The 26,902-nt window shown below is 37.5% G+C and overlaps 1 protein-coding gene across 1 annotated transcript in view; it reads left to right on the top strand.

The window, feature by feature from the left end:
* The window catches only part of ADGRB3 (adhesion G protein-coupled receptor B3), a 465,679-nt gene extending 448,230 nt beyond the window's left edge, over positions 1–17,449 (top strand). The window contains exons 28-30 of the mRNA XM_086461495.1: positions 7,657–7,692; positions 15,190–15,294; positions 17,261–17,449. Coding sequence (XP_086317621.1) covers positions 7,657–7,692; positions 15,190–15,294; positions 17,261–17,449 — 330 coding nt within the window. The remainder of the gene's footprint in view (positions 1–7,656; positions 7,693–15,189; positions 15,295–17,260) is intronic.
* Positions 17,450–26,902: the final 9,453 nt, after the last annotated feature.

Below are 26,902 nucleotides of genomic sequence, written 5' to 3'. Positions count from 1 at the left end.
TATTTTATGTATTTTGCACATTCCAGGAGACGATCAGCCCCTAGAACAATATGTGTCTATTCAAATCATTTAAAAAATGTATCTAGAAATAAACACATAGCCAAAAAACCAAAGCTATTAAAAGTGAAGGCTGAAATGTCAGGTCTTTTTCATGTTCTCTTTTATTTAGACATTGTATTCATTATGATTATTGGAGATGGTTGCTTTGGAACACAGCTATAGTATCAGCACAGTAACGTATGTCCTGACTTTTAACTCCGCAGGGAGGATCCATCACACCTACCATCAGATGTCTAAATGCAGGCATTCTGCTTCTGATACAGATAAAAAGCTTTTCACATTTGGCTTTCCTTTGGAGTCAATGGAGAGAAATAGGCACTTTTAGGCCACTTTGAGACATGTGCTCCAGGATGGAGTAAATCACATGCTCTCAGTGCAAGTGTCTCTCTTCAGGTGCCATAGAGGAAGCCAGTAGTTCAGATATAAATATCAAAAATGTTTATGTCCTAAATTTAATCAGATGAATCCTACAGTGTGTCACAACCTTTCTTCTAGCTTTTATATCTGCATTTTTTTTTTCCTCAAGAAAATGCTTGGTTGGGAACAATCAAATGCTTTGTTATATATGGAAGAATTTCAGCTTTCAAAAGATAGTCTGCGAATGCCATAATATTTACATATATGTGTTGCCTAAATAAGTATAAATTTAAGGATTTGCAGATTCCTAATGTGCAAAACAGTGATTTTTATTTTATTTATTATGTACCCAAAGTACTCATGCAATTATAGGCACAGGCAGGCATATTAGTACATCACTGACTTTCTTAGGAGGAGTAACTGAACATCTGGCTAATCTGTTGCACATCCCTTACATGCATGGATTAAAACTGGCTTTGCTACCTTGGCATCAAAGTGGCTTGGAGTGTGCTCCTTCAGTTCAAAGTGTTTTGATTTTAATGAAGAAAGCACTCTCAATACACTCTTTTGGAATGGTTTTTGTTTTGAAAATGTACATTCGGAGTGGTGAGCTCATTAAAATGAAATTACTTTGAAGTGAAGTAGTGCATTCCCAGCCACTTAGATGCAAGGAAAGGTTAGGTGGTTTAAATGCAGAGGAAGAAGCTGATCTGTGCAACATATCTTCAGGATAAGTAATTATTTTCTTTTTTTTTTTTGTGAAAAAAAAAATGCTAGAGGCAGTAGATACCTGCTGCCTGACTATGTGAGGAGACTTGCATCGTTACCTTTGTGGAAGAAGAATGACGGATTCTTTCAAGGGAACTATGGTTAGTGTAGCGTGAGCAGGAATGGAAAAGAGCTGAAAGGAAGCAAAGACTTTTAACTATTGTAAGAGGAAGGGCATGCAAAGGCAGGCAATAGAAACATTTGTTAAAGGGAAAAATGAGCATCTGCTTTATAAGAACAGGAAAGAAAGGTCTTCCCAAACTGTTTGCCATGTAAAGGACTGGAATTCTCTTTCCAGCCTCATATCTTTCTTTATTTTTCTGTCTCAGTTTGTGCTATGAGAGCTTTATGTGGAGAAAGACAAAAAGCCCTTAGATGGGAAGCTGATTGTGTGACCAAAATAATTCTTCTGTATTCATTCATCACAGCCCTTAATACATTCAAAGAAAGTCAGCTCCAGAGCTCCTTGGCCAAATTGGTGATGTGGGACCTTGGGAAGGAAAACCTGTTACATTTGAAAAAATAAAGGGATATGTTAAAGATAGTGAAGCACAAAGAAAAAGTAAAGATATACATAAAGAGGAGAGAAAAGAAAGACAGGAGCGCTGAAAAAAGGAAAAAAAAATGGCAGAAATGGAGAAGTAGCTTAAAATGAAAGTGTTATAAAGAATGAAACAAAAGCATCAGGGAAGGAGCAAGGTCTAAAATAATAATAAAAATAAGAACAGGAAATGAGAGAAGAAATACACAGTTAAAAACAGTCAATCTTGTCAATGAAGTACCAGAGCATCAGGCAGAACAAAAGCAAAATGGTGTGAAGTCATTTTGATTTATGATATGAGAAGTAAAAAGAGAGAGAGTGAGAACAAAAATAAAGAGACAAGCACCACAGGGATTTCCTCTTTATCGTGTTTCCACATTGCATTTATTTTCAGGCATTTTGTATCTCAGATTTCTCTCTTTCCCATTCCTCATTTCATTCTTCAGTAAGCTGTGGAGACAGTTCTTGCCAATTCTGTGACTCTTAGTGAAATGAAGTCTAGCCCTATAACAACCCCCTCTTTCTTTCGCTTGAATGAGTAGGTCTCAGATTCCTCTGACTTTAGAAACTGTTGCAGCTTATTTTCAGGTTACTGTACAGGAGTGGAGGGGGGTGGGGAGGTGGGTGTAGAATCAGGCAGAGTTGATTCTAGTAACTGAAGATGTAAAGAACCAAAATTTTATTCAGTATTATGAAGTCTAGCATCTATTTTAGATTTTATATTATAAGCAGCTATCTTAACTACATATGATCCTTAAGAAATGTATTTTCATTTGCTTGTCCTTTTAAGAAATGCTTCATTTCCCCTCAAAGCCTTCAGAAACACAAAAAGTGGGTTTTGTTGATTGAGTAAATGCATATGCACATTACCCTATAAAAAAAGGGAGCAGCGAACCAGAAGAATCTGCCAGAGATCTCTGAAGTTATGTTTGTGCTGTGTGTTGACATGCTGAATTTGCTAACATATTTTAAAGACTTTAAATTCCCATATTAAAGAGCTAGTTCGCTTTTTCATGAAAATTTACTTGCTTTATGTCTAGCTCGTGTTATGAACTAATAGCCAACATAATCTTCTATTCAGAAACCAAGATATTTTTCAGTTATATATATACAAAATGCATTTTAAATCATAACTCTCTATCCACATTCCACTTTTATATCTCTGATGGCCAAAAAAGATTTTCCTTTAATTTTGTTCGGGGAAAAAATCCTCTGCAGGCTAAGATCTTGTATGTCAAATCTAATCTAAGGGTGAATTACAAACTGCTGATAATAAGGCTTTATATTAATGGAAGCATGGTTATAGCCCTCACTATAATATGGTATCTCTGGTTTCAATTATACTTTGCACAATGCGATATATCTTCAGGAGTATCTCATGTAATTAATCAGGGAGTGGTGTAATGCAGACTAGAATAAGGAGAAAACCAGGCATTTGTCATTTTACAGAGATGGAGAGGGATTTTATTAGTCATTTAGTGAGAGCAGCTCTTTCTTGGTGCCAGCGGATTAGTGCATGCTGGTGTATGGAAATTGTTCTTCAGTATTCTATTTTTGTCCCTCAGTGAGCAGAGTTTAAAGTTGCTCTGGAATTACACAGAGAAGCTATACATGATTAGTACAAAGTAAAATTGATTTAAAATAAATTACTACTGCAGACTTCTTTTCACAGAGTTTCACTTTGGTCCTGGAATGAAAGGTGGAGTGGTTTGTTTTCTGTAAAATGGATTTTATCAATTAAGATCAAAGAGCTGTGGAAAACAGAGATGGAAAAAGTCTTGTCAGGTCATCTCTTCTATCAATGCAAGAGGATTTTCTACAGCATATTTCACTAATACAGAGTCAAACTTCACTTTCAAGATGAGCATGAAGGGCTTCCACTGCTTCTCTTAGCAGATTATTTCATAGTTACATAAACTTTCTCTGTTCCCGACAGCATCTCTGAAGTTTCCTTTATTTTTTTCTATTTTTTTTTAATTACAACTTTTCAGATTTTTCTCACACCAGCTTTGTTTATCAGTGTTTATATCCTTCTAAGGTTTCTGAACAAGCTTCTGTGTTTGCCTCTTCCAGAGCGAATATTTAAAAAAGCTGTATCACTCTTTTATCTATTCCCCTTGATCCAGTGTTATTAAGTCTTTAAAAGTACTTTTTGCTGCTCTTATCTGAAATTTCTCCAGTTTACAGGCATGATTTGGCTTCTGTCAGATCAGAGCACCAATGAAACTCACTGGAGTTGTTCAGAAAGGGCTATCCACACTCTTGCTGCTTAAATGGAGACTTGACATATTTTTTGTAGCATTTGCAAGTGTGCATGGATTGTAGTTCCCTAGTTACCTGTACCCCTCAGCTTTTTTCAGAATTATCCCAGCTAACTCCTTATCCTAAATGATTGCATATGTCTTCAGCTTTTTAGGCAGTCCCTTTATTAGTTACCCTTGTAGGCTCCCAGCATCAGCTTCAGCTTGGAAAACAGATGACTGAGTAGTGAATAGGGAATGATTATTCATATTTCCCATAATATAAAAACCAGGAGCAACAAATGAAATGGCAAAGGGATAAACACATGATTTTCTTTGTCATGCTATGCATATTTAAATTGTGGAATTCACTACCTCAGCACATTTTGGATGTCAAAATTAGGAATAATTATAAAACATGATTAGACTAATGGAATAATGAAAAAAGTGTTATTAAGCTCAACAGGGTAAGCTCCTCCCAAGGAAATTCCTAAACAACTGAAGAATTACAGATGATATTACAGCAGAAATATTGCTTTATATTTGCCTTTCTTTATATCATTCCTGAAACTCTACTGCACAACCCGGTCAAATACAAAATGCTAAATGAGGCAAACCATAGATATTACCCTTTACAGTAATTTCATATTTATAATCCACTAACATTAATACTCAAGTAGATCTCCAATTGATCCTTGAAAAAAACCCTAGCTTCCAGTCTAATTTTTATGTGGGCTAAAATCATTCTCAGTGTTGCAGATGGGTAAGAGAGACAGCTTTTTGAAAAGAAACATACTGGTGTGACCAGTTCAGCAGCTCATGTGATGCAAGAGATATTTTTTTCCCCTTACACCACTTCACTTAGCTGATTCATTTAAATCACAGAATGAGCCAGATGAATGATTTCTGAAAGCATTTAGGTATGTGTGGAAAACCCCATTTTTCTCATCCAAAAGAGAGACAACCAGTAAATTTAATTTAAGAAAAAAAAAGTATATATACATTCACAAAGAGTTGATATGCATGTTTGAAGCTTGTTGTATATCATACAGAAACTAGGAAAAAAGTTAGTAAACTGACAACTTCCAGTTGGGACTGAAGGGAAACTTCCATCCTGATAAATTAAGATTCCCAATGACGACATGCTTCTGACTTCTGAATATGTTCTCTCTCTGAACAAAATAACACCGCGGTCATTTCAAGGCAATGCTGTAGTAGCCAGGAGGACCTGTTTGTGTACCTGGTGGTGTCAGTGATAATATTGCAAATAACTTTCAGTGGGGCAGGATCACCCATAACCAGCACCCTTTGTTTTTCAGGAGCTCACAGAACTTCACTGCTATTGTTCAGACCTGTGGCAGTTACATGCTTTTTATGTCTTAGGAGAACAGGCTCCTACAGCACTTCTATTTCACTGTATGCAGCCATGAAAACAGTGAAGCACAAGCACAGAACAGACATTCTTTACAATAGGAGTTTAAAATAAATGTGTTTGTGATAGATTCTTGTTGAGCCCTAGAAAAATCCTGAGATAAATCTGGGATACGACCTGTTTGATCCTAAGTGGTGTGAACTAACAGCAAAAATGTTGTCTCTTTCTGACAATAGCACAGTTAAATATATTGCAGTCTGTTAGATACATCTTTTTACCATGTAAACAGTGATAGAGTTCTCTGGCTGCAAAACCTAACAATCCAGCTATACCAGAAATATTTTCACTGTCATCAAGCAGACTTAAGGCAAAACACAAATGCTCCAATTTTATAAATCACAGTATCCAGCAAACTACACATTTTTTCCTAATTTTTCCATGTTTTCACTTAGGGTTCTCAGTCAGACAGTTCAATGATAGCAGGTTTATTACTGAACTGTAGCTTAAAAATAGCTTTTTCAAGCATTTTTCGAAACTACTTCTGTAAACTTCACCTCATTATCTGCTGTACATGTTTCTTCTTTTGTAACCACTGAGCCTTTACAGTGGTAGATGTGCTCTAATTGCACCTTAATAATAGATCTTTCCTCATTAGAAATACATAGATTTCTTCAGGTGCTGATTTACTGTGGAATGTCAAAGGTACACTTGTACCACGGCCCTCTTAATATAAGAAGTAAGAACTTAGCAGCTTTAAGAATTTGGGCATAATGTCCTCATATTTTTCCTGCCTCCATGGTTTTATGATACTTATTTTTGCAGATTGTTCAATTTATTTTTAAATACTCACTTTAAAGTGTGCTAGGTTAAATCAAGCCTTCCTGATTAAAGATAGCTTCTCCAAAGCTTGTTGTTGTTGGTTGTTTTAATCATATCATAGGCTGTTCTTTTATACTGCCTCCCATCTCTTTAGGCTTCAGAGTGTGTCGACAGTGCTACAGTGATATTCTTCATGTTGTTGTGGATTGGAGCATCAAAATTTTACCACAAAACCAGACAACATGTTACAGAGTAGTATTATGAAGGTCTCAGAGAACAAGTATTTTCTGCTTTCTCCAACTTAAGGACTTGCAAAATTATTTCTTTCAATTGAAAGAAAACAGAACAGCTTGCTAAAACCTGCATATTTGTTAAATCAAACCAAATCAAAGCCTAATTAAGTCAGTAACATTATTCATCTTGACTTAATGGGTTTGATTTGTATCTCACTGCAGAAATTAGGTGCAGTTTGAATATGTTCATTCAAAATGACTTAAAACCATTCTATCCTACCACAAAAATTAGGGTTAAATTGTAGCAACAAGACCTTTTTATTTTCTTGGGGTACTTTTCCCTTCCTTTAACTCTCCTTCTATCAAGAAGAATGCATCTTTTCTTTCCGTTCACATGTTCTTTGCACTCTTTTTTTCAGCTCTTCCAACTGCTGTTTCTACATCTCTTTAGTCTGTTGCAAGCCATTCAATTTTCAACCTTAGGAGAAAAAAGATATTTTAATATCTTCTTTATAATAATTCTGCTTCTTTCTGATATAATTTGACTTTATAATTGGTTTCTTTTAGACTCTCTAAAAAATTCTGTGCTAAACTATTTGTGATATGTCTAAGCAACCATATTCTGCTGCATTGTATACAAATGATTACTAGTAAATCATTCTTGCTTTGTATTAGATGCTTTGAATCAGATTTGTCAAAAGTGTAAAAGAAAATCACTGCTTTCTCCATCCAGATTGTCATTGCAAACAAACAAGCTGAAGCTATGGGAAGTGTAGATGGCTTCGGCTTGATTTTGTTATCATTTATTCCATTAAAATCAATGGAGTTGTACCAATGTAAGCCTGATGCAAAAAAGAATAAATTTCTGTATACCTATAAAAATCTGAATCATAGATATGTATAGATAGCTGTGTAAAAAATATAAATATGATGATAATTTGCAAATACCTCAGAAAGTATAGAAATAGGTGTATTTTATACACCAACAGGTTCAACTGCATGCAACTAACATGCATATTATGCAGCCTGGTGAAATATGCAGTCTGGTTTATTTCAGAGAAAAGAGTATGATACTGTTCTAATAATCTGTATGCAAAGTCATGCATAAATCTTGAATTATCAAGATAAAATCTACAACCTCTTAGAGAATACCTAGTATATATCTGATAGGAAAACAAGAATGTTATTTAGATTCATTAATATGATTTGGTGAATAGTCCCCTTGTTAATGCAACCTCTTTTTCTTTCTTTTTTACTGCTTAATAGAGAAGAAAATCACGTTATTCGGACCTTGACTTTGAAGTAAGTTTTACTGAATTATTCCTGATTATTAAAAGTATTTTCCTAAAAGTAAATGTGAAGAGTTCATTTTAGCAGATTTTAGCCTTCTGACATAGTAGATGTCATAGGGTTGTTCAATTGGAACTGTACAGAACATGATGAGCAATTCATTAAAACTACTTTGGTGCAACTTGTTTGTAAAATATCCTGAGATCAAACTGTCACATGGCAATATTAACCATCATGGTTTCAGTTTTTAAATTTCCTGCCTCTTCATTTTCATCTGGGTTTTTCTGTTTGGTTTTGGTTTTGTTTTTTTTTTTTTTTGCTAGCTAGCTATCAAAAAAGTGTGACACTTCTGTAGGACAGGCCACACCATTGCAGAAGGTTGCTTTGTTCAGGAGATCATTTGTTCTATCTCTCTTTCTTCAATACTAATGTACTGGCATATGAGTTTCACATCCAAATAGTGATTTGGCTGCAGTTGCCAAACTTATGGATCACATGCAATATGAAAAAAATCAAGCTCAGGTAAGGTTCTTTAAGATATCCACAACTGGATATACACAACTGTATATCCACAATTTCAGACTTAGACCCTGTTGAATTAGTTAATGACCATTTTGTTCTATACCACTCAGTACAATTAAGTTTCTTAAGTGATCGTGCCCCTGTACTCAGCACTGGTGAGGCTGCACCTCGAATACTGTGTGCAGTTTTGGGCCCCTCACTACAAGAAGAACATTGAGGTGCTGGAGCGTGTCCAGAGAAGGACAACGAAGCTGGTGAAGGGCCTGGAGAACAAGTCTTATGGGGAAAGCCTGAGGGAACTGGGGTTGTTTAGTCTGAAGAAGAGGAGGCTGAAGGGGGACCTTATCCCTATTTACAACTACCTGAAAGGAGCTTGTAGTGAGGTGGGTGTCGGTCTCTTCTCCCAAGTAACTAGTGATAGGACAAGAGGAAATGGCTTCAAGTTGCGCCAGGGGAGGTTTAGATTGGATATTTGGAAAAATTTCTTTACTGAAAAGGTTGTCAAGCATTGGAACAGGCTGCCCAGGGAAGTGATGGAGTCACCATCCCTGGAGGTGTTCAAAAAACATGTAGATAGGGCACTTTGGGGCATGGTTTAGTGGGCATGGTGATGTTGGGCTGACGGTAGGACTTGATGATCTTAAAGGTCTTTTCCAACCTTAATGATTCTATGATTTTAGGTCTCTTAGAGTTTTGTTTATTCAGGGTTTTTTTTTCTTTACTCTTTTCAAGAAGCAATACAGCAGTTAGTTTTCAAGGGGGTGTTAATAATTTGTGCATTTGTGATTTTTGCATAGGTCTGTTTGTGCACATTAGTAGTTTGATATAAATCATTATGTGTGTCTCCAGAGAAGCTGAACAATCGTAACATTTGCATGGAATACAGATCTTGGGCTAAACTTTAACATTCAATGAGCAGTATATATCAACCATAACTTTTAAAATTACCCTGTTTGCATGTGCAAACAAAAGCATTTTTATTATTATGGTCTGTAAGCACAGCACATATACTTTCAGATTTCAGATTATAGTCCATAGAAAAGAAAGAGGCAAAACTAGTAAAATGCAGCCATAGCAGTAGTCATAGAAGCCTTGCAATGAGAGAAGGGTTTGTTTTGGTGACCTGCTTTTGCTGAAATGATGACCTTCCGTGTCTGATTGTGGTTTCTTGGTAGTTTAACATCACACCTTAATCTCTTATGTCATTTTCCCCCAGAGACTATAGATACCTTAAACCGTCATGTAACATCTTAGATAATGCAGCAGACAAAGATTCACACAGTAAGTTTAAAGAAAATAAAATGAAAAGATTACCCTACATATGCTTTAGGATAAATACATAGAAAGAAAGAAGAAAAACATGAATTAACAAGAGAATTCTGATGAGCAAGCAATTCTAAAATTAAGTTCAAGCAGTATGAACAGAAGATTTATAATTATAATGATATAAACAATTCTGAATTTTATTCTTCTTTGTTGAAACATAGGACTAGCATGCTGTTCACAATGAGAACATTCTCTGCGGCAACAGATGCTGAAACATTCTTCCTATCACTCAGGAGAGCATAATCCGACACCAAATAAACACCAACAATACAATACACATTCGGCTCTCAAGAATCCAGCCTCCCATTACACATTTTATTTCACGCACATAGTTATTTTATTTAAGATGCTTATACCTTTTTCTTGTCTTGTTTGCAGCATTGTTTCTCCATGGCCTAACATTTTTAGAAGTATGATTACAGTGCAGGAAAATATACTTGTTTGTAAAAAGGGAAGATGGGGCCATTGGGAGTGACTGCTGAGGAAGTGAGAGTGGCAACAATACTATGCCAATTGCTGCTGTGTTTTAGAAGTACTGACTCCCACTAACCCTATCTCACCTCCCTGTTTTATGGTTCCTCTGATTAAGCCTGTGGGCTTTCCTGTGTTCCTACACATAGCATGGCTGTCTGCCTGAGGTAAAGAAAAATTAAAAAGCCATAAAATGTTCAAATAGCCACATAGACTCCTTTGCTCAGCAAGACATACTGATAAAGGGAATTGAGAGAGTGCTGTGTGGCCAAAACATTGCTATTCTGATACCTCAAAGCAGCTTTGACTGAGCGCGGAGGTGAGGTTGAACTAGAGTGATTGGCCATACTACTTAAATGTTTAACACTTTCTCTGCTTTGTCTGTGACCGATGGCAGCTGGCAGTCTCTGAGACAACGTCCTTCCACAGTTCAGAGGATAACAAAAGCTACGGATGTGTTTCTGAGGATAACAAATGCTAAATATGCAGTATGGACAAGACTGTCAAGCTTGGCTCCCTCCATCCTTTTCATTTTAACACTCTCCTAGCAGTCTCTACACCCTCAACTTCTCACATGTTTCTCTACATCCATAAAAGACAAACCCTCAGTCTATGCTTATCTAAATTAGACATTTGTGGGAATATTCCTGGGTGCCAAAATGCCAGGTTTTATATGGATGAATTTTTAGAATGATCTTCACTATTTTTGTCTGGACCCCCCTTGATTTTCCAAATAGTTCCTGAAATGTCCTTAACCAGTGCAACCTAGGTATCAGTCACAATAAGCAATTTGGTTGTAGACTTCTTATTTTGGAGAATAAGAGAATTTAGTAACATTCATGGAGAACATTCCATGCTAGATGGTACCAGAGAACGCTGTTGGATATCTTTGATTTACTACTGTAGTCAAGGTTTCATAGGGGTTTTTTTTTTAAAAAAAAAGACTGTGCTAATGGGCTGCAGTGCAACACTCACCTTAATAGACGATTGGAAGTAAAAACAAAGAAACACAAGAAAACCTTTTTTTTTTTTTCTGAGGGCCACAGATGAAACTCAAAGCCAGCTGCTATGTAGTGTGAACATAGAGAGACTATGACTGTACCCAACACCATAAAGTACTCTGTCACTGTTATCTCCAATATATGCAGAAATACAGGTGTAGTTTAAAGAGCCTCTGCAATGGACTATAAATAATAAAAGTCCTGTTACTGTGCTGGGTAGCTTTATAGAAAGCTTATGTCTCCAGTGGAAGGAAGGGGAGAGACAAAAAGATGACATCCGAACTGGCTAGCCCTTGTCAGAAATCTTAAGCTGGTTAGAGAGGAGGCTGTCAAGAACTGATCCACCTGCATCTTGTTTTCCCTTTTTAAATAGTTTAGCATTAATTTCTTAAATTATGCCTTTATGTAGAAAAAAGAAGACAGACTGTAACATACTGGGTTTAGTCTGTAAGCAGAGAGTATTTCTGCTACATAATATACTGTCCACTATTAGATTTTGCAAAACACCGACTAGTCCAGTTGAACTTTGAAGTTTGCTAAAATGAACAGTCAACATGCAACAGCTTTACAGCTGTTTTCTTGCTATTACCAAGGATTAGTTTAGACTTATTCATGCAATCTGATATCCAAAACAAGACCACAATTATAGCTCTGGGCATTTTGAATCCTTGCTGCTGCTGGCTGTGGTAACCCCGCTAAGTTCCATCCAACCCCAGTCATTATGTTCTGTTTTTCCCTAAAGCTGGACAGGTAGCTTTTTCATGAAGGTTCAGCACTAATACTTTGCTGCCAGATTAAATAAAATTTGTTCTAATTATGTTGAACAGAAATACAGATGCTGTGGAAGTTCCCACGAGGACTTTATAATAGGTGTGTGCTGACACTTAAAAAGACATACAGGAAAGTTAAACAGTATTATTGACATGCATTTTAGGATTTAAGATCACAGTTATCTTTAAATTCTACGAGAGGATCTGACTCCTGGATTTCCCCAGCCATCCAGCCCACTCTCTTCTTTCTACAAGGCATTAATTTGGTCTACTCTAGTAATAACATTTATGCCAAATAATTTAGAAAATGCCCTATTACCCTGCTCCCCAGGATTCAAGGCATCTTTGGCTGCTTTTGTGCTTCACCAGTGAGGAAGAGCAAGGATACACAGGACAAGCATCAACACCAGAATGTCTTCTTTTCTTTCCACAGAACAGTAGACTCTCACCAGTAATAATGCTAAATTGATCATTAATTGCTGGAGTTGCATTCTTTCAGAATTTCATCTACAATAGCTATTCTTTGTAACAACATTACAAACTCACGCAAAAGTTTAAAATCATTCTCTCACTAACCTGAAGACATCTCTTGAAGACAAAGGTGAACAAAAATATGCCTGCAGGGAAAAAGCCTATCCCATTCCAAAGTTTGGCAACTGATCATACCTATAACATCTTGAAAACACAGCATGTTTCCATTATAGGGCTGGGAAGGCATTCCCCCATCTGTTCTTTTCACTTAGCTGTTTCGTACAATATTTGAGAGCACATTTTTACCTGTGACAATACAGAAAATCTCCAAGGCAAATTGAATGACATTATTATTGTTGTTGTTGTTATTATTATTATTGTTGTTGTTGTTGTTATTGTTATTACTGTTATTAATAAGATTGACCACAAATCTACATGAGAATATTTGTGCTTGAGCTAAAGGTCAGCTAAAACCCTGTCACAACTAAAAAAGGGAGTTGGGTAGAGATTATAGTTGAAGCTCTTCGCATCTTGCTGATAGTCATCCACACTGAATCCTCTTCTGACAGTAGATGCTCATCAGAGTAAGGCTTAGTCTTTTCAAACTACACACTTGATGTTACTTGTGAGTGGGTGTAGAAATGTGGAAGGGGTGTCAGTTCAGTCTGACCCCTTTCAGGGTGTGGGGCACAAGAGTTATGGAGCCTGCAGAAAAGACCACAAGAAACTATGTGTCTGTAGCCTGATGGCTAATTCAGGTGCTTCTGGAAGGGATGTGGCATTAATGGGAAAATCCCCAGCTGTATCTAAAGATGTGCTTTCAAAGTGCAGCATGTGAAGATCCTTTTCCATCCTGTTCAGGTCCCGATGCTACTACAATCATCCTAGTATATTGGTCAAGATCTCCAGCTCTGTATTGATAAAACTTAGGTATTCCTAAAATTGACAAAGCTGTGTTTTCCACATTGCCCATTTAATAGAGAAAACTGATTAACTCCCCACAAATATTTTGTGGATTATTTTCTCATAAAAGAGAGTTACCAAACAGAGCATATTTTGTAGAAAGGAGAGAAGATGATGCTTTCTAACAAAGAATTTAAAAGAAGACTAGAAAAGAACAGTTAAAATTGGAAATTTAAGTCACTGCACTTTGAATACAGATCATTCTTTATAAGAAATGGGGAGGGGCGGGTGTCAGTGGGTAGGAATTATGGAATGGAAGCCAGGAAAACACAAAGCAACCAAAAGATCCATAGGTACATGTGCATACCAGTCATTCTGCTATTAAGAATAAAGTTTAAAGCCTTTTTTTCTGGCAGACTTCCCACTGCAAGTGCTTAATTTCTCCTCCCACCTGCTTCTCCTCAGGAATAATGTAATGAACTGAGTAAGACATTTGCATTATTCATATTTGCTATTTAACGAATTCTTTGGTACACGATACAGAAAAATATCAGAAAGTAGCACTCTATATTCCCAGCCTCCTATTAAAAAGTTTCCAACTGGAAATACTTGGTTCACAGTCATATGCTGTTTCCTGCTTTTAAAGCCAGTATTTTAACCCACCAAATCTATTTTATTCCCTTCAGCATGTCTCCTTATTTCAGCCTATAATAACCTTTGAGGCAGAACCTTTCGTTTTTAAATTCTATGTATATTAAATTTGCTACATAACCCTGTCTACCATAAGAGCAATATCTTAAAAGAACCCCTAGGAAGTCACTTAAGTGAAACTTCCCTCACAAATTTAGATCAGCTATATCTAGTTAAATTACATTTTGCAAGGAGTTCCTCACCAAATCCTGCAAAATTGTTTCCCTTATTCACTCCACAACTCACGTGAAATTAATAGGTCTTTAATTGCTTGCTGTATCTCATGTCTCTTTGGTGAATAATGTTGCCAATTTCCTGTTCTCAGAAGTGAAACAAGTTCTCAAGCTGTGGTGTAGCTTGATTAAAGACGGTATGGTTATTACAGCATAGCAGTAGAAATTCATGGCCAAGAGAGCAGCCACATTTAATGAAATTTACAAATACAGGATGGAAACGAAAGATAAAAGTTAAATTTTGCATTGGTAAAGCATTATTTGAGGGTCAGCTACTGCCACTCCATTTTAAAAGGTACTAACCCAGGCTTGGCAGAAGCATTACTTGCTGGGAAGGGTCACACTCAGGCCCTGCGTACTAAGTTTGCAGGGTTTATCACGTACAAAGCCAGGGAAAATCAAGCTTGACAGTTAGTGGACGTGCATAGAGTCTGGTGTCCTGCACCTTTTCTATCTATTGGTTGTTACCCTGGCTGTAACTCAAGTTCAAGCAGTTACAAAAGCTTAAGAAAAGCCAAGCTGAGCCCATCTGGTGTTGGACTGAGGTGAAGCATCCTCAGTCCCTCCTGTCCACCCAGACCTCAGAACCATGAGATTAGTTGAACAGTGAGCCTTTGGCCTGGCTCCAGAGGCCAGTCTGAATCCATACCTGGGTGTGAGCTGTATGGAAACGTTGCAAATGGTACACTTGACACTCTAGGCTTGAAAACAGGCTTCACTCTCCGTGTAGCTGCCAAGGCAGACACATGACCGAGGGTCTCCTCCAACTGTGGGGGCTGGTTGGGGTCTCCATCTCTTGCACAGGAGTGCCATATAATAAGTTTTTGTGGAACAGTGTCTTGTGCATGGGCTAGAGGGAGGATGGTTTCCATTTACCCAGTCCATATCCCTTAATTTCAGCAACTGAGTAAATGCGGGGCAAAAACAGTCTCTTACACACACAAAGAACATTAAACAGAGCAGAGAGAAGACTCAGTGCAATGCATTTCCATTGGTCAAGTCTATAGGGAAAAGATGGCCCTGCCAAATTCAATTTACTTTATTACATTGGGGAAAAAAATGCTTCTCTTAAAAAAGCCCAGATTCAATTATAAATATAAGCAATTATGTTCCATTTTGCAGAAGGTCATGCATACAAGAAAGAGGCACATGGAATTATTTCAAGAGTTAAATCAGAAATTTCAGACACTGGACAGATTTCGGGATGTACCAAAATCAGGCAGTATGGTAAGTTTTCCTTCTTAAATATTTAAAATACAATGACTCCTAAACAACAACAATGAAGAGTCTTTTGAATTCAGTATATTTCCTGAGAAGACCTCACTCTACACTACCTTTAGATAGCCTCAGAAATTAGAACAAAAGATATTTTCAGTAATCTAACCTATGACGAGACTCATTAGGTTTTACAACTAGACCATAACTAACTCACTGACATCATTATAGATGACAAGTAATTGAACTGTAGGGAGCACATTTCAAATCTGTATATGCCTACCAAGTCTAAAGGACTTTGTATAGAGAAAGCAGCTCGCTAATGTAATTTGGCCAATAGGGCTTTTCCTCTAGCTAGGCAAGCAGATATTAAATTAGTTACTACAAACAAGCCCAGCTAGATTCACCTATACGTGAGACGGTCCAGAGAGCACACAGAGTCTCTGTAATGTCATCTCTTTTCCATAATAGGTTTATAAATATTTACCATGGGAAAAGCAAAAATTAAATCATCCTGAGTTGATTCTGCTATCATCATAATTCAAATTTATATACACACACACTCATACACACACATGCATAACACGCTGACTACATCTGATAATGAGAACAAGGAAATAGTTGATTCTGCCTAATTAACACAGCTAATTTAGTGTGACGTATTTGTTAGCAGTAATATTATGATTAGTAATAATTTTATATATAATTTTATAATGTGAAACTTGTATATTAAATGGAACTGAGATAGAATCATTATATTCTATAACTTTTTCAGAAGAGCTGCTCTCAGACATGAAGAAGAGGTATTAAGCAGATGTGAGGCCAATGGATTTACATCATTTACATCATCTTAATCCAGCCCTGATTCTTTGATGAACCTTTAGCTGTGATATGTGTTATTTTGCACCCAGTTCTCACTCACTCCCCCTTCTGAGATGTGCTGATGTAAAGTTTGCATTTGCCTCCCTGTTTGAGATTTGCTGTCCACATAAAGCTTGAATTAATTCAAAATCTCAAAGGGAATCTCAGTGGAAGAGTTGTGTTTACTCTGTTTCGCATCAGCGCTATGTTTTTGAAAGGTCTGCTAATAAAAGCTGCCTAGAGGAATGGTCTGTCTATAAGGCAGTCAGAGAATGATCCAGGTACCTAAATATAGGCATCTCAGGCTATTTTAGACAGCCTCAGATGTCTTAGTCTACAGCATAGTAAAGGCAGTGATGACACAGGACTCAAAGGATACCTGCACCTCTCATGAAAGATAGTTGGAGATCAGGCAGAAAATCCAAAGGCATTTAAAATGGTGCAGAAGTGTTAGGTTTTGAGAACTAAGTCCTACCCAACACCTTACAGAAGAAATTACATTGGTCTTAGTCTGTAATTAATTCCCTAATTAAATTGGTCTTAGTCCATAATGTCTTTTACCTTAAAAAACTTAGTATTCAAAAAAAAAATTATTCAGTATAAAATAACCAGCTTTCAGCCTGTTAATCCTAATACACATGAGCTCATCAACCTGTAAAGCAAGGTGGCTCTCACAGCATTTTCAAGGACTAGGTTTCCGTGGTTCTGTCATGCACCTGCCCCAATTTAAAATCCAGCTGGCAATCTCTGTTTCAAACCACTCCATATTTCAGGAAGCAAGCTCTTCTCAGTTACCTTCCCTTCTCTTCTGGTTTTCTACAAAACTGCTATTAAAAAGATGGCTATTGGTACTGGATCACTCGGCCATTCCTCATGTACATTGTTCTTGTGAAGGAAAGGGCTTAGCTGGCATTTCAGGTGAGGAGCCTGCCAAACAGTTGATTGTTCACAGAGAAAGAGTCGCAATGGTGCTGAACACTCGCCAGCCTGGCTCCCTGCAAAACCATTTCCCTTCTCTGGCTTCTGTGTCTCATGCGAGCACGTTAGTGATCAACCGTATAAATGGAAAATACATTATTTTATCCTTGGTTTTAATCCTTCTTTCTTTGGTCTTCAGGAGAACTCAGCATCGAGCAAGGCTCCATGGGACAGTTTCAAAACCACAGGCGACTACCAACACTACACAACGATAAACGTATTAGACACAGAGGCAAAAGATGCTTTAGAACTCAGACCAGCAGAATGGGAGAAGTGTCTAAACTTGCCTTTAGATGTGCAAGAAGGTGACTTTCAAACAGAAGTTTAACAAAAACAAACTGAACAAAACAAAAACAAAACAAAAATGATTCATTGCACTGACAATAAAGAGACTTTGGGAATCCTGACGCTCCTCTCTGAACGTTGTGACTACTTTATGTCAGGCTCTTCCTGTGCCAATGTCAGTGGTTTTTTCGTACAGTATATTCCCACTAGTGCAGCTAGTGGAGAACCAGGTGTACAATTCTTACCATCGTGTGTTGTAAGTACCCGTGGAATGGATTTGTAAGGTAATCTTTATAGATAAACCTCAAGCAACGATTCATGTTGTAACAGCTTCATCTGGTTTAGTTTTCAAAAAACTTCACCATGAAGCACAATGTATATATTTATGCAGTTTTTAAAGTTTATAACAGTCTGTTTGGCCATTACTACACTTTTTACTTTATAATATAAAAGCAAAGGTTTTGTCATTAAATGAATGTCTGTTGAGCTACATTCTTCATTGCTTTAAATGCAATAAAGTAATAATCTCACTTTTATATGAATAATATATTTCACATCTTTATTATTGCAGTTTTCTCTGGAAAGCTCAGAGTAGCTTTCTCTGCTGCAGCTGTGTATAAAATATTTAAAATGTTGTATGGTGTAAATAAACCTTTGTCTACATATCAGTTTCTTAGTGCATTTTATTCTGTATTTGTTCATCTTAAATTTGCATATTTATAAAGTTTTCTTTAAAAACACACAGTGAATATGTATTTGGAGTTTTAAGAGTGTGTTGTTCTAGATCCTGCAAAGAGTTTCTAAAGCATATTAGTAGGTTTGTATGGCCATTCTGCTTTTTCTTAGATAGTCTTTTGTGACATTGTACCATATAAATTGGACTTTTCAGAATACTATTACAATTGTTCTGTTTTATAAGAGTTTTTGTCTTGTTGCGGAGAGACAAATAATGGAAAATAAGTAAGTTTCAATGCACAGCGCTCAAAGAAAATGTTGATTCAGAAGCATTACATCTTTTGCATGGTCTTGTTGCTGTATAACAACAAGAAAAACTTTAAAGATAAAAAATTCTGAAGTATTTTAGACAAAAAAAAAGAGTGTGTTTCATATTATAAATCAAGAGCAAAGCATGATTTATGTTGACAATACAGTTAAACTGTTAGGAACAGAAAGACTAAATCCCCCTTTCTGTGCTTAGAACCAAAAGCAGACCTTCAAAATTTCTCCTCATCTACAGCATAGCTGGGGAGCAGGGTGGGGGGAAGAGGAGGATATGTCATATGGCTATGGATCTTCAGATGCCGTATTTCTAGAAAAAAAGTTTCTGAAACTATTTTAGTTCCTAATGTACGGAATTAAATGTGCTGCAGCCTACTAGCTGAAGAGCTCTTAGAGAGGAAGAAAACATGACCAACAATCTGCTTAGGAAGAAAAAAGACTAGAAGAGAGGCTTGGCAGTGAGAACTTAACCCAGAGCATTGGTAGAAGGAGATCATCATTCATCTGCTGAGAGAAAAGTAATTGGGACCAACCTTCAGGAAAGTGTTTCAGGTTGTAAATCCTTTCTTCAGGACATAATAATAATTCTATGATTCTGTGATAATAAGGTATTTAAGTTACAAAAAGGAGCCTACTTTGAGTGAGCATCTCATGAAGAGTGTAGACTTCTCTAAACCAACGCTTCAGCACAAATACAAAATAACTAGCTACTAGCCTTCTATCAAGTCCATTAACTGATTTAGGTGTCTAGAAGTTAGATGATGTAGTACTCAATATTGCAATACATCAATCAATCAGGACTGGCCCTTTATCAAGAGGATGATGCAGAAGGAGGAAGCTGGCAAGGCTGGCTATGTAGCCTACTAACATCACACCTCTGAGATCAGATAGTGCACCAAAAACCTCTCCCTCCTGTTTTATATCAAGTTCTAATCTAAAAAGGGCTTATTTTCTTCTTAGATAAAGATATAACAAACTGCACTTTTTTTAAGCATTTAATCCAGTACGGTAAGCATCTCTCAAGCAGAGCAGGTTCTACAAAATTTCTGATTTTTTGAGACCAAATCAAGAAGCTTAAGTCCCTGAATCCAGATATAAGTTTTAGCATCCTCCTTGATTGATCTAAACATAACACAAATCTAGAGCACCTTGGTAGTTCAATAACTACAGTGCAGAGATTATCTGCATAAGCTTTATATCACCTAACTCCCATTCAATGGCAGTCTGTTTACAACTGCAGAAGTCTTAGGGCAGGCTGCAAACTTACATGGGAGACATGATAAATTGGTCTACTCTCAGTACACTGCTGACCCAGTTGTGCTGCTTTTAATAACCCAGTTGATTCAAGTTTAGCATCAGGCTGGGTGTTTCACAGCAGTCACAGATGTGCTTTCAGTGTATAAGCAGCAATGTTCCATGCCTCTTTATTTAGAGCTTGTGCTGCCCTACCCAGAAAGTGCCATACATTTTGATTTTCCTGTATATTTCATATTTAGAAATTGAAGAACATGCTGAAACCCAGTGTATTTGCCTGCTGATTTGACTGCTTAATATTACAGCAGAGTTTGTTTTCCACAAGCAGGATGCCACGTGTACTTACAGTTTGCTCCTCAATGTCTCTGAAACAGTGCAGGGCAGACTAAACCTAACAGAAGAGTCCAAATTTGTATGCCCTGGCTTAAATGTTGGTAGAGCACTGATGAGATGTTTGGCATTATATTATAAGCAAATAGAAATTGAGTCAGAGCTACCTACATTATACCAGATTCAGAGATGACAGAGGGCTCTGCATTTGCCTGCCAGGGTGGGCTGGTGCCACTTGATGTGCCCTGTGCTACCTCATCTGGCCTCCAGCTGCAGTTACAGAAAGGTTAAGGTGTTTGAGGGCTCAGGAAACCAATGTGCTGCAGTTGGCACTAGAGTATATTGAGGCAGTTGAGCTCAGCCTAAGAGTTTACCTTCATCCAATTTAAAATACAGATTCCCTAGACATATATAGAGAAAGCAAACCCTTTTTTGGGAAAGCCTCATTTTCTCAACAGTTAAAATACACATCAGTAATCATATTAAGACTGTATGCAGTTCCTCTATCTCTGCATTCCTCTTACATACATATGAGAGGAAGATTTTTTTTTCTGGCAAGTCAATGCTGAACAAAATGTGGCCTGGACTTTTCAGTATAGGGAAACAGTGCATACAGGAAATCTAGCTGAGCAGCCATAGATCACTCAGACAGCAGTTCAAGATATCCATGATTTCACATCCAAGGCTGTGTAAAGGGGTTTAGTGCTGCTGGCATAAAAGTGCTAACAAAGTTATTTGCTACATGGACTCTTGCCAATGTGATGTTATTTAACCCGGAATTTTCTGGGGCAGTAAACTCTGAATTAGTCATTACTGAACTTGAGCTCATACTCTGCAATATCTCTTGGAAAGAAGAACAGAAGAGAGAGTGCTGTTACAAGGAATGAGAGTAAGAATAGCAGTGCTGCCATGCTGATGTACCTTTGGAGTGCCGTGGGCCTAACGTCGGCATATGTATGATGCTAACGACTCCTTATGATGAAGATTTAGGACAAAGCTGTAACAAAAGACACAAATAGATAAGGAACTTTTCCATTTCGTTCACTACTGGGTCTGAATTTCTTCATAATCAGTGAAACTGATCCCAGTGCTCTTCTCTGGGAAATGTCCTGACACTCCTCTTGTAAGAACATCATTTGCTTCTCTGGTGATATGATATAAATCAACTAATATTGTTTTCAGAGGACTAAACTGAGGTAGATTCTTTTAAAATCTACAAAACCTGACCCAAACAAAAAAACCCAAGCCCTGAGCTGCACTAGGTGAAATGTTCTCTGATGCTTTGGCTTGTCTCAGTTTCCTATTGTTGCTAGGCAATGCTGTACTTAGAGACCAGATTTAACAAAAGGTCTGTTTCCCACTTGGAAGCAGGCATTCACCTGTCACAACATCAGCAGTGTGCTTTCCATTGGGTTATGCAAAAAGATATGGAAATCTGTGTTAGCAATCAGCAGATGGAGACATTGTGTATTGGTGGTAGACTTTCAGTTCCTCAGGCATTAGCTTGAGGTTGTGCTGTATCTCTGGATAAGCCACAAGAAGCAGTTTGTATTAGCAAACATTACTTTCTTCTCTTGAAAAGTGTTATAGGGCTTTCCTGTGCAATCAAGCCCATTCTCATGTGCTGAGGGAGGTAAACAGAGAGGTACCCGTTTGAATATGTGTTTATAGAGCTGTGATTCATTTTGAGCCAGGTGTCAACCACTGCAATGTTGTAATCTTTGCTACTTACTTTTCTAGAAACATCTTTCTTTGCATGGAAAGCAAAAGAGGCCTCACTAAGCAAAATTCAAGTGCTGATAAGACAGGCATGTCTACTAACCCTAGCACTACCACTGAAATATTCTGTCAATTAATGACAATTGTAAGGTAAAGAAAGAGCCACTTACCTGGGTTTGACAAAATCGTCTCTTACAGGCTGCTTTGGACCATCCTGTGGCAATGAGTTCCTCGGACTAACTACACTGCAGTACTGCTCCTCTTGTTTCTTCTGAACAAGTTTCATTTTATACCTCATTATTTCATATAAGGAACAGTTAATAACTTTTACCAATTCAACTTCCTTGCTTGACTATGCAGTCTTCTTCCATAGACCCCACAGTTACCCTTTTTCAGAATTACAAACCCATGCCCACTTAGTCCTCACATGGAAGCCCATCCCTGATTTCTACCATCTTTGTCTGCTTTACAGCTTTTCCAGGCCTGCTGAGGTTCTTAAATAATTCTCCATAAATCCTGAATTCAATAGAGCATTCTGTTTATCTCTGCAGAGAAAGGAAAAGATCAACCATGAAACTTCTAAAATGCCTTTTCATTCTGTAGGAACACCTCCCACCCCGCCCCCATCCCCCCCCCCCCCCAAAAAAAAGACCAACCAAAAAAACCCAATGCTCAAAAATACCTGTATTTTAACTTTTTTATCTAACTTTTAAATGGAAAATACGTGACCATCTCTTTAAGCAAGAAACAGGCACTAGGCAGCTTTCCTTAAGTAATCGTATTGATGAGTGGACTTCAGCAATTTATTTTCTGCTGCTCCTTCTCTCTGGTTCTGTGAATGTAGACTTTCTTTCTTAAGTAGCACTGTTGCAGCAAGACTGATAGACAGTTTTCTACAGCCCATTGGTTGGGGTTTACAGTCAGAAAGTGAGCAAAGACTATGAATCCTTTCAGATGGAATAGCAGTTGTTTCCCACATCCTGAAAGTGTCCAGAATTCTGAGCTTTTGTTCAGTTTTTGTAACCTCCCTTCTTCCAGTTTTTTGTTCAAAGAGTGACCTCCACTCACTCACTGGCTCTCTTTAAACTCAGAATGAACAGCTGAGCCAGGGAAGCGGTTGGGAGCTGCTGCTCATGACTGTTCATCCCTGTGACTAAGAGTTAAGCACCTGTACCTCAAGAGAGGCAGGATTTGAGAACCAGCTCTAGTCTCAGTGTTTTCTTGTTGATTAGCTTAGGCAAATACTGGGATGCCAAGCTGGAAATGTCTACTTCTTTGCATGTATTGTATAAGTGGATAATGTGCCTTGTTCAACATATGCAGTCAGCTTTAGGAAACAGGCACCTAAACCTTGCATAATGCAATGCTGAATGCTGGCTATCAAAAAATCAATGTCCGTTTGTGGATCAAACCCTCAGGAGTTTAAATGCTTTTAAAAGTCTGGTTCTCAGAATCCGGTTTTAAGAACAGCAACAAGCTAGTGTTTTTTCCCCGTCATTAATTATGTCCCTAGGCTGTAGACTCAGGAAATTGCAAAAGGTGATACCTGAAGGACCTCATAGTATAAAAAGGAAACTGGAATTGATTAGTATGTTTGTTCAATTTGTTATTTGGCGTCTCCATGGACCTAATCACTTTATTTCCTGCTCTTCTCAAGAACTGTGTATTAGGAAAAGATTTTCAGAGCTCTGTTTTTAGTAATTAGGTTCTTAAATCAAGCAAGAATTAGCTATGGTTTCTAAAGACATATAGGTAGGATCCATTCTATCTAATTTAGAATTCTAACTAAAACACTGTCTTGCCAATATTTCAGGCACAGAACTCTGCAGGGCAATCTAATCTCTGCCTATCGTAGCTGTCTTGGTACTTGCCGCAACCTAAAGAAAAAGAGATACACCTCCAAATCCCAGCTAGACCCAGCCAGTTCTCTAAGTACTAACATCTTTCCATTGATGGCACAGAGAATTTAAAGCCTCCTGAGGGCAATAAAATTCTTCTAAATTAAGCACCAGATTTAGCTAGATTTAGTCATCAACATGTGAGCTAATGTCTAAGCTCCCATTATAATCACAGGAAAACAGGTCAATATAGTCAATGGGGCCTAAATATCAATTCAGCTTACCCATTATTAGAGGCAGGATGCAGTTGATATAAGATGTTCTACAGTTTTTGAAACATTTGCATGGGGATTGGAGATATGAAAGACAACTTAAGGGAGACCTACACCTTTCTGGTCCAGGAAGGACGCCACACATGATACTAGACACTTGTGTTTGGACACATGAATCCAGCTCCAGGGGAAGATTTTCTGAGATGCTCAGGGATATCCATCCTCCAGCTATCACTCCAGAGAGGCATGGGTTACACATCTTAAGTCAGGCTTGGCAACTTCAAATGAATGTCATAGGTACCCTCACTATCACACATTGCCACTACTTACTCAGAATCTACCTTGCCTGCTCCTCTTCTGAACATTAAAGTAGAGGATTTGTCTTCTCTATAACTTTATTGTTAGACCTCTAAATCCTGTATGTGGATTATCCAGATTCTCATCCTTCTCAAGTTAAAGGACTCACAACCCAGGACAACCTAACCTGCCAAGTATCAGTAGACTATGAAAAAGCACATTCTGGAAGATCACATACAGGTCAGTCAGGCATGCAGGAGTCATGGAGCCAGGAAAATTACAATGTTATGCTTTGAGCTGGTGTTAGATTTCAGCCACCGTCCGATGTAGAATACGACTGCTTGCCGTACAGACCCGGCTCTGCAGTCTTGCTTTCTCACTCCACGAGATTCTCCTATTGGGCAAGAGTCAAGCTACGTCTTTTCTGTGTTTTGGCCTTCTAGTGTGCATATTTCTGGTTACAGGAAGGCCAGACTTGAACTGAGAAGATGACAAGTTCGTTTACTAGTGATACTGTCTGATCCCTTAACTTCTAGCCTTTTCCTGAAACTTAGAAGGTGGTGGTGGTGGTTCAAACCTTTCTAAGATGAGTAGGACAGGGAAGCTTTACAGCTTCCTCATGATGGTTCTGACCAGCAGATAATTATGCAAGGGAAGAAAGACAGTTTCACCCTCAGAGCAGATAAAGTCAGTAGTATTCTGTGGGTAGACTCGGGTCATACTATCTGAGATCTAACAGAGAATTACACACTATGATTGCCACAAAAACATTGGAATGGTTTCTCAACCACTCCCTTAACAAATTGATTCGGGCTTGAGATGCCACAAATAAAAACCAACCAATTCCCAAGGGAGATTACACAGAAGTAGAAAAGATAACCTGTTACACCATAAAAAACACCCCACGACACGCATAGCATGAGAAAGGAGGGAAAAGAGTTCTAGTTTACAGCCTAACTCTAACTGCTTTGTAAATGGTGGCTTTCAGATACTATATTGAGAACTATATTAAAAAAAGAATATTTTCATTATCTCACAACTAAGGAAATGAGAGAATATTATAAACATTTAATAACATTCTAAAAGAAAAGAATACACATTTTTCTCAGTTAGGTCTGCAAAACCAAAAAAAACACCCACGCTTAATTCTTGGTCTGAAGTAACTCTACATAATTTCATCATACGTAATATCATCATACTAAATTTCATTAAAAAGTAAAGGCTCAGAATCATCTACCTCAGCACCATCCTTTGGTTGTAATCTGATGGCTATCTTTCATGGGCAATTAGCCAGGTGAATTATATATATATATATATATATATATATTCAACGTGAAAAGAGACTATTTAACTTTGACCTGGAAATTTATCTGGAAATTTTATTTTCTGAAAAAGCTTGTTACAAAGATTGAATTAAAAGATTTAAAGTAGTTTTATTCTTTAATTTACCATGGCCACTCTAAGACCCTATATTCTTCTAAAACTGGAATGGAAATAAAGAAATTGATTAATTTTAGTAGGGGAAAGCATGATCATCCTTTTTGTGTTTTTACTGTTTAGAAAGTATGAGTCCAAAGCATTTACTTCCAACCTTGGCCAGCCATGTGCCACAGCTATTGTATCAGCAAGCAAAGACATAAGCAGATGACTTCATAGAGAGGTGCAGTTTCCTAATGGTATTCCCTAAAGAGTTTTTTTTCTTAAGATATGTTGTCTGATTCGGAATAATTACAAATAAAAGGTATCAACCAAAGGCTACTAATTAAAAAAAAAGCCCGGGATACTGTTAGACATCTCTGCTGCACACTGCTGTTGGCCCATCCCTCCTGTCTCTCTGCATGGCAGTCCTGCTTGGACATGCCAACTGATTGCCCCAGTTTGGTGACATCTGCAAACGTGATAAGAATGCATCACCTTGCATCTTTGACAAAAATCTTAAACTGGACAGGTCTCAGAAGAGATTCCTGCAGTGCTGCATTTATACTCTGCCTCTAAACCCACAAACCCTCTGAGCCCAACCATTTTTTTTTTACCCACCTGGTTGTCCATCCATCCACTGCCATCCCATTAGCATCTTAATTTGGTTACAGTCCTTCTAACAAGATGAAAAACTACCAGCTCCTGCAGCTGTCACATCTTCAAACCATTTCAGTTCTGCAAGGATGGATCTCCTGAGCCAATATTGGTAATTTAACAGGCTGCAGCTCACACACTGCTTGAAAACCTCTTCCATGGAATAGGCAAAAATATTGACCAAGTGAGATTATTTGAGGAAATCTGTCTGAATGCAAGTCTGTATTTCAGGTAATTAAGTAGCTGTTGCCATACCAGCTGCTGTATCAGGAAATGTTTGTCAGCTTGTGTCCGCATTTGACTTTATTACACAGACCAAAGACAACAGAACATATTTATCTTTTTTTAATGACTGTGTTTTGACTACTTGTGACCTGTGCTGTGACTTAGATATTGATTTTAGTCTTTAATAGGGTAAATATTGATACAGTTGTAACTTTTATCAAACTTCCAGGTTGCTTTTCTACGCAAGTTTTGTGACCTGTAGCTAGATGACTGGTTTTAGCATTCATTAAATTGACTAAGATATCTTCTTTACAGTGAAAGTGAATAATTATTATCCTTTCTTCCAAACTATCTCTTTTAAAAAATGCTAACCACTTATCAAAAGTTAATGATAAAAACCTGCATGAATGATATTTCAGGATAGAGGTATATTTACTTTCAAATATAGATGATGAACATTTTGGAATATTATTTTAATACGATAACTGT

Source organism: Leptosomus discolor, chromosome 2, assembly GCF_034619465.1.
Source record: "Leptosomus discolor isolate bLepDis1 chromosome 2, bLepDis1.hap2, whole genome shotgun sequence".
NCBI lineage: Eukaryota > Metazoa > Chordata > Aves > Leptosomiformes > Leptosomidae > Leptosomus > Leptosomus discolor.
This window is presented reverse-complemented; position numbering and strand designations above follow the sequence as displayed.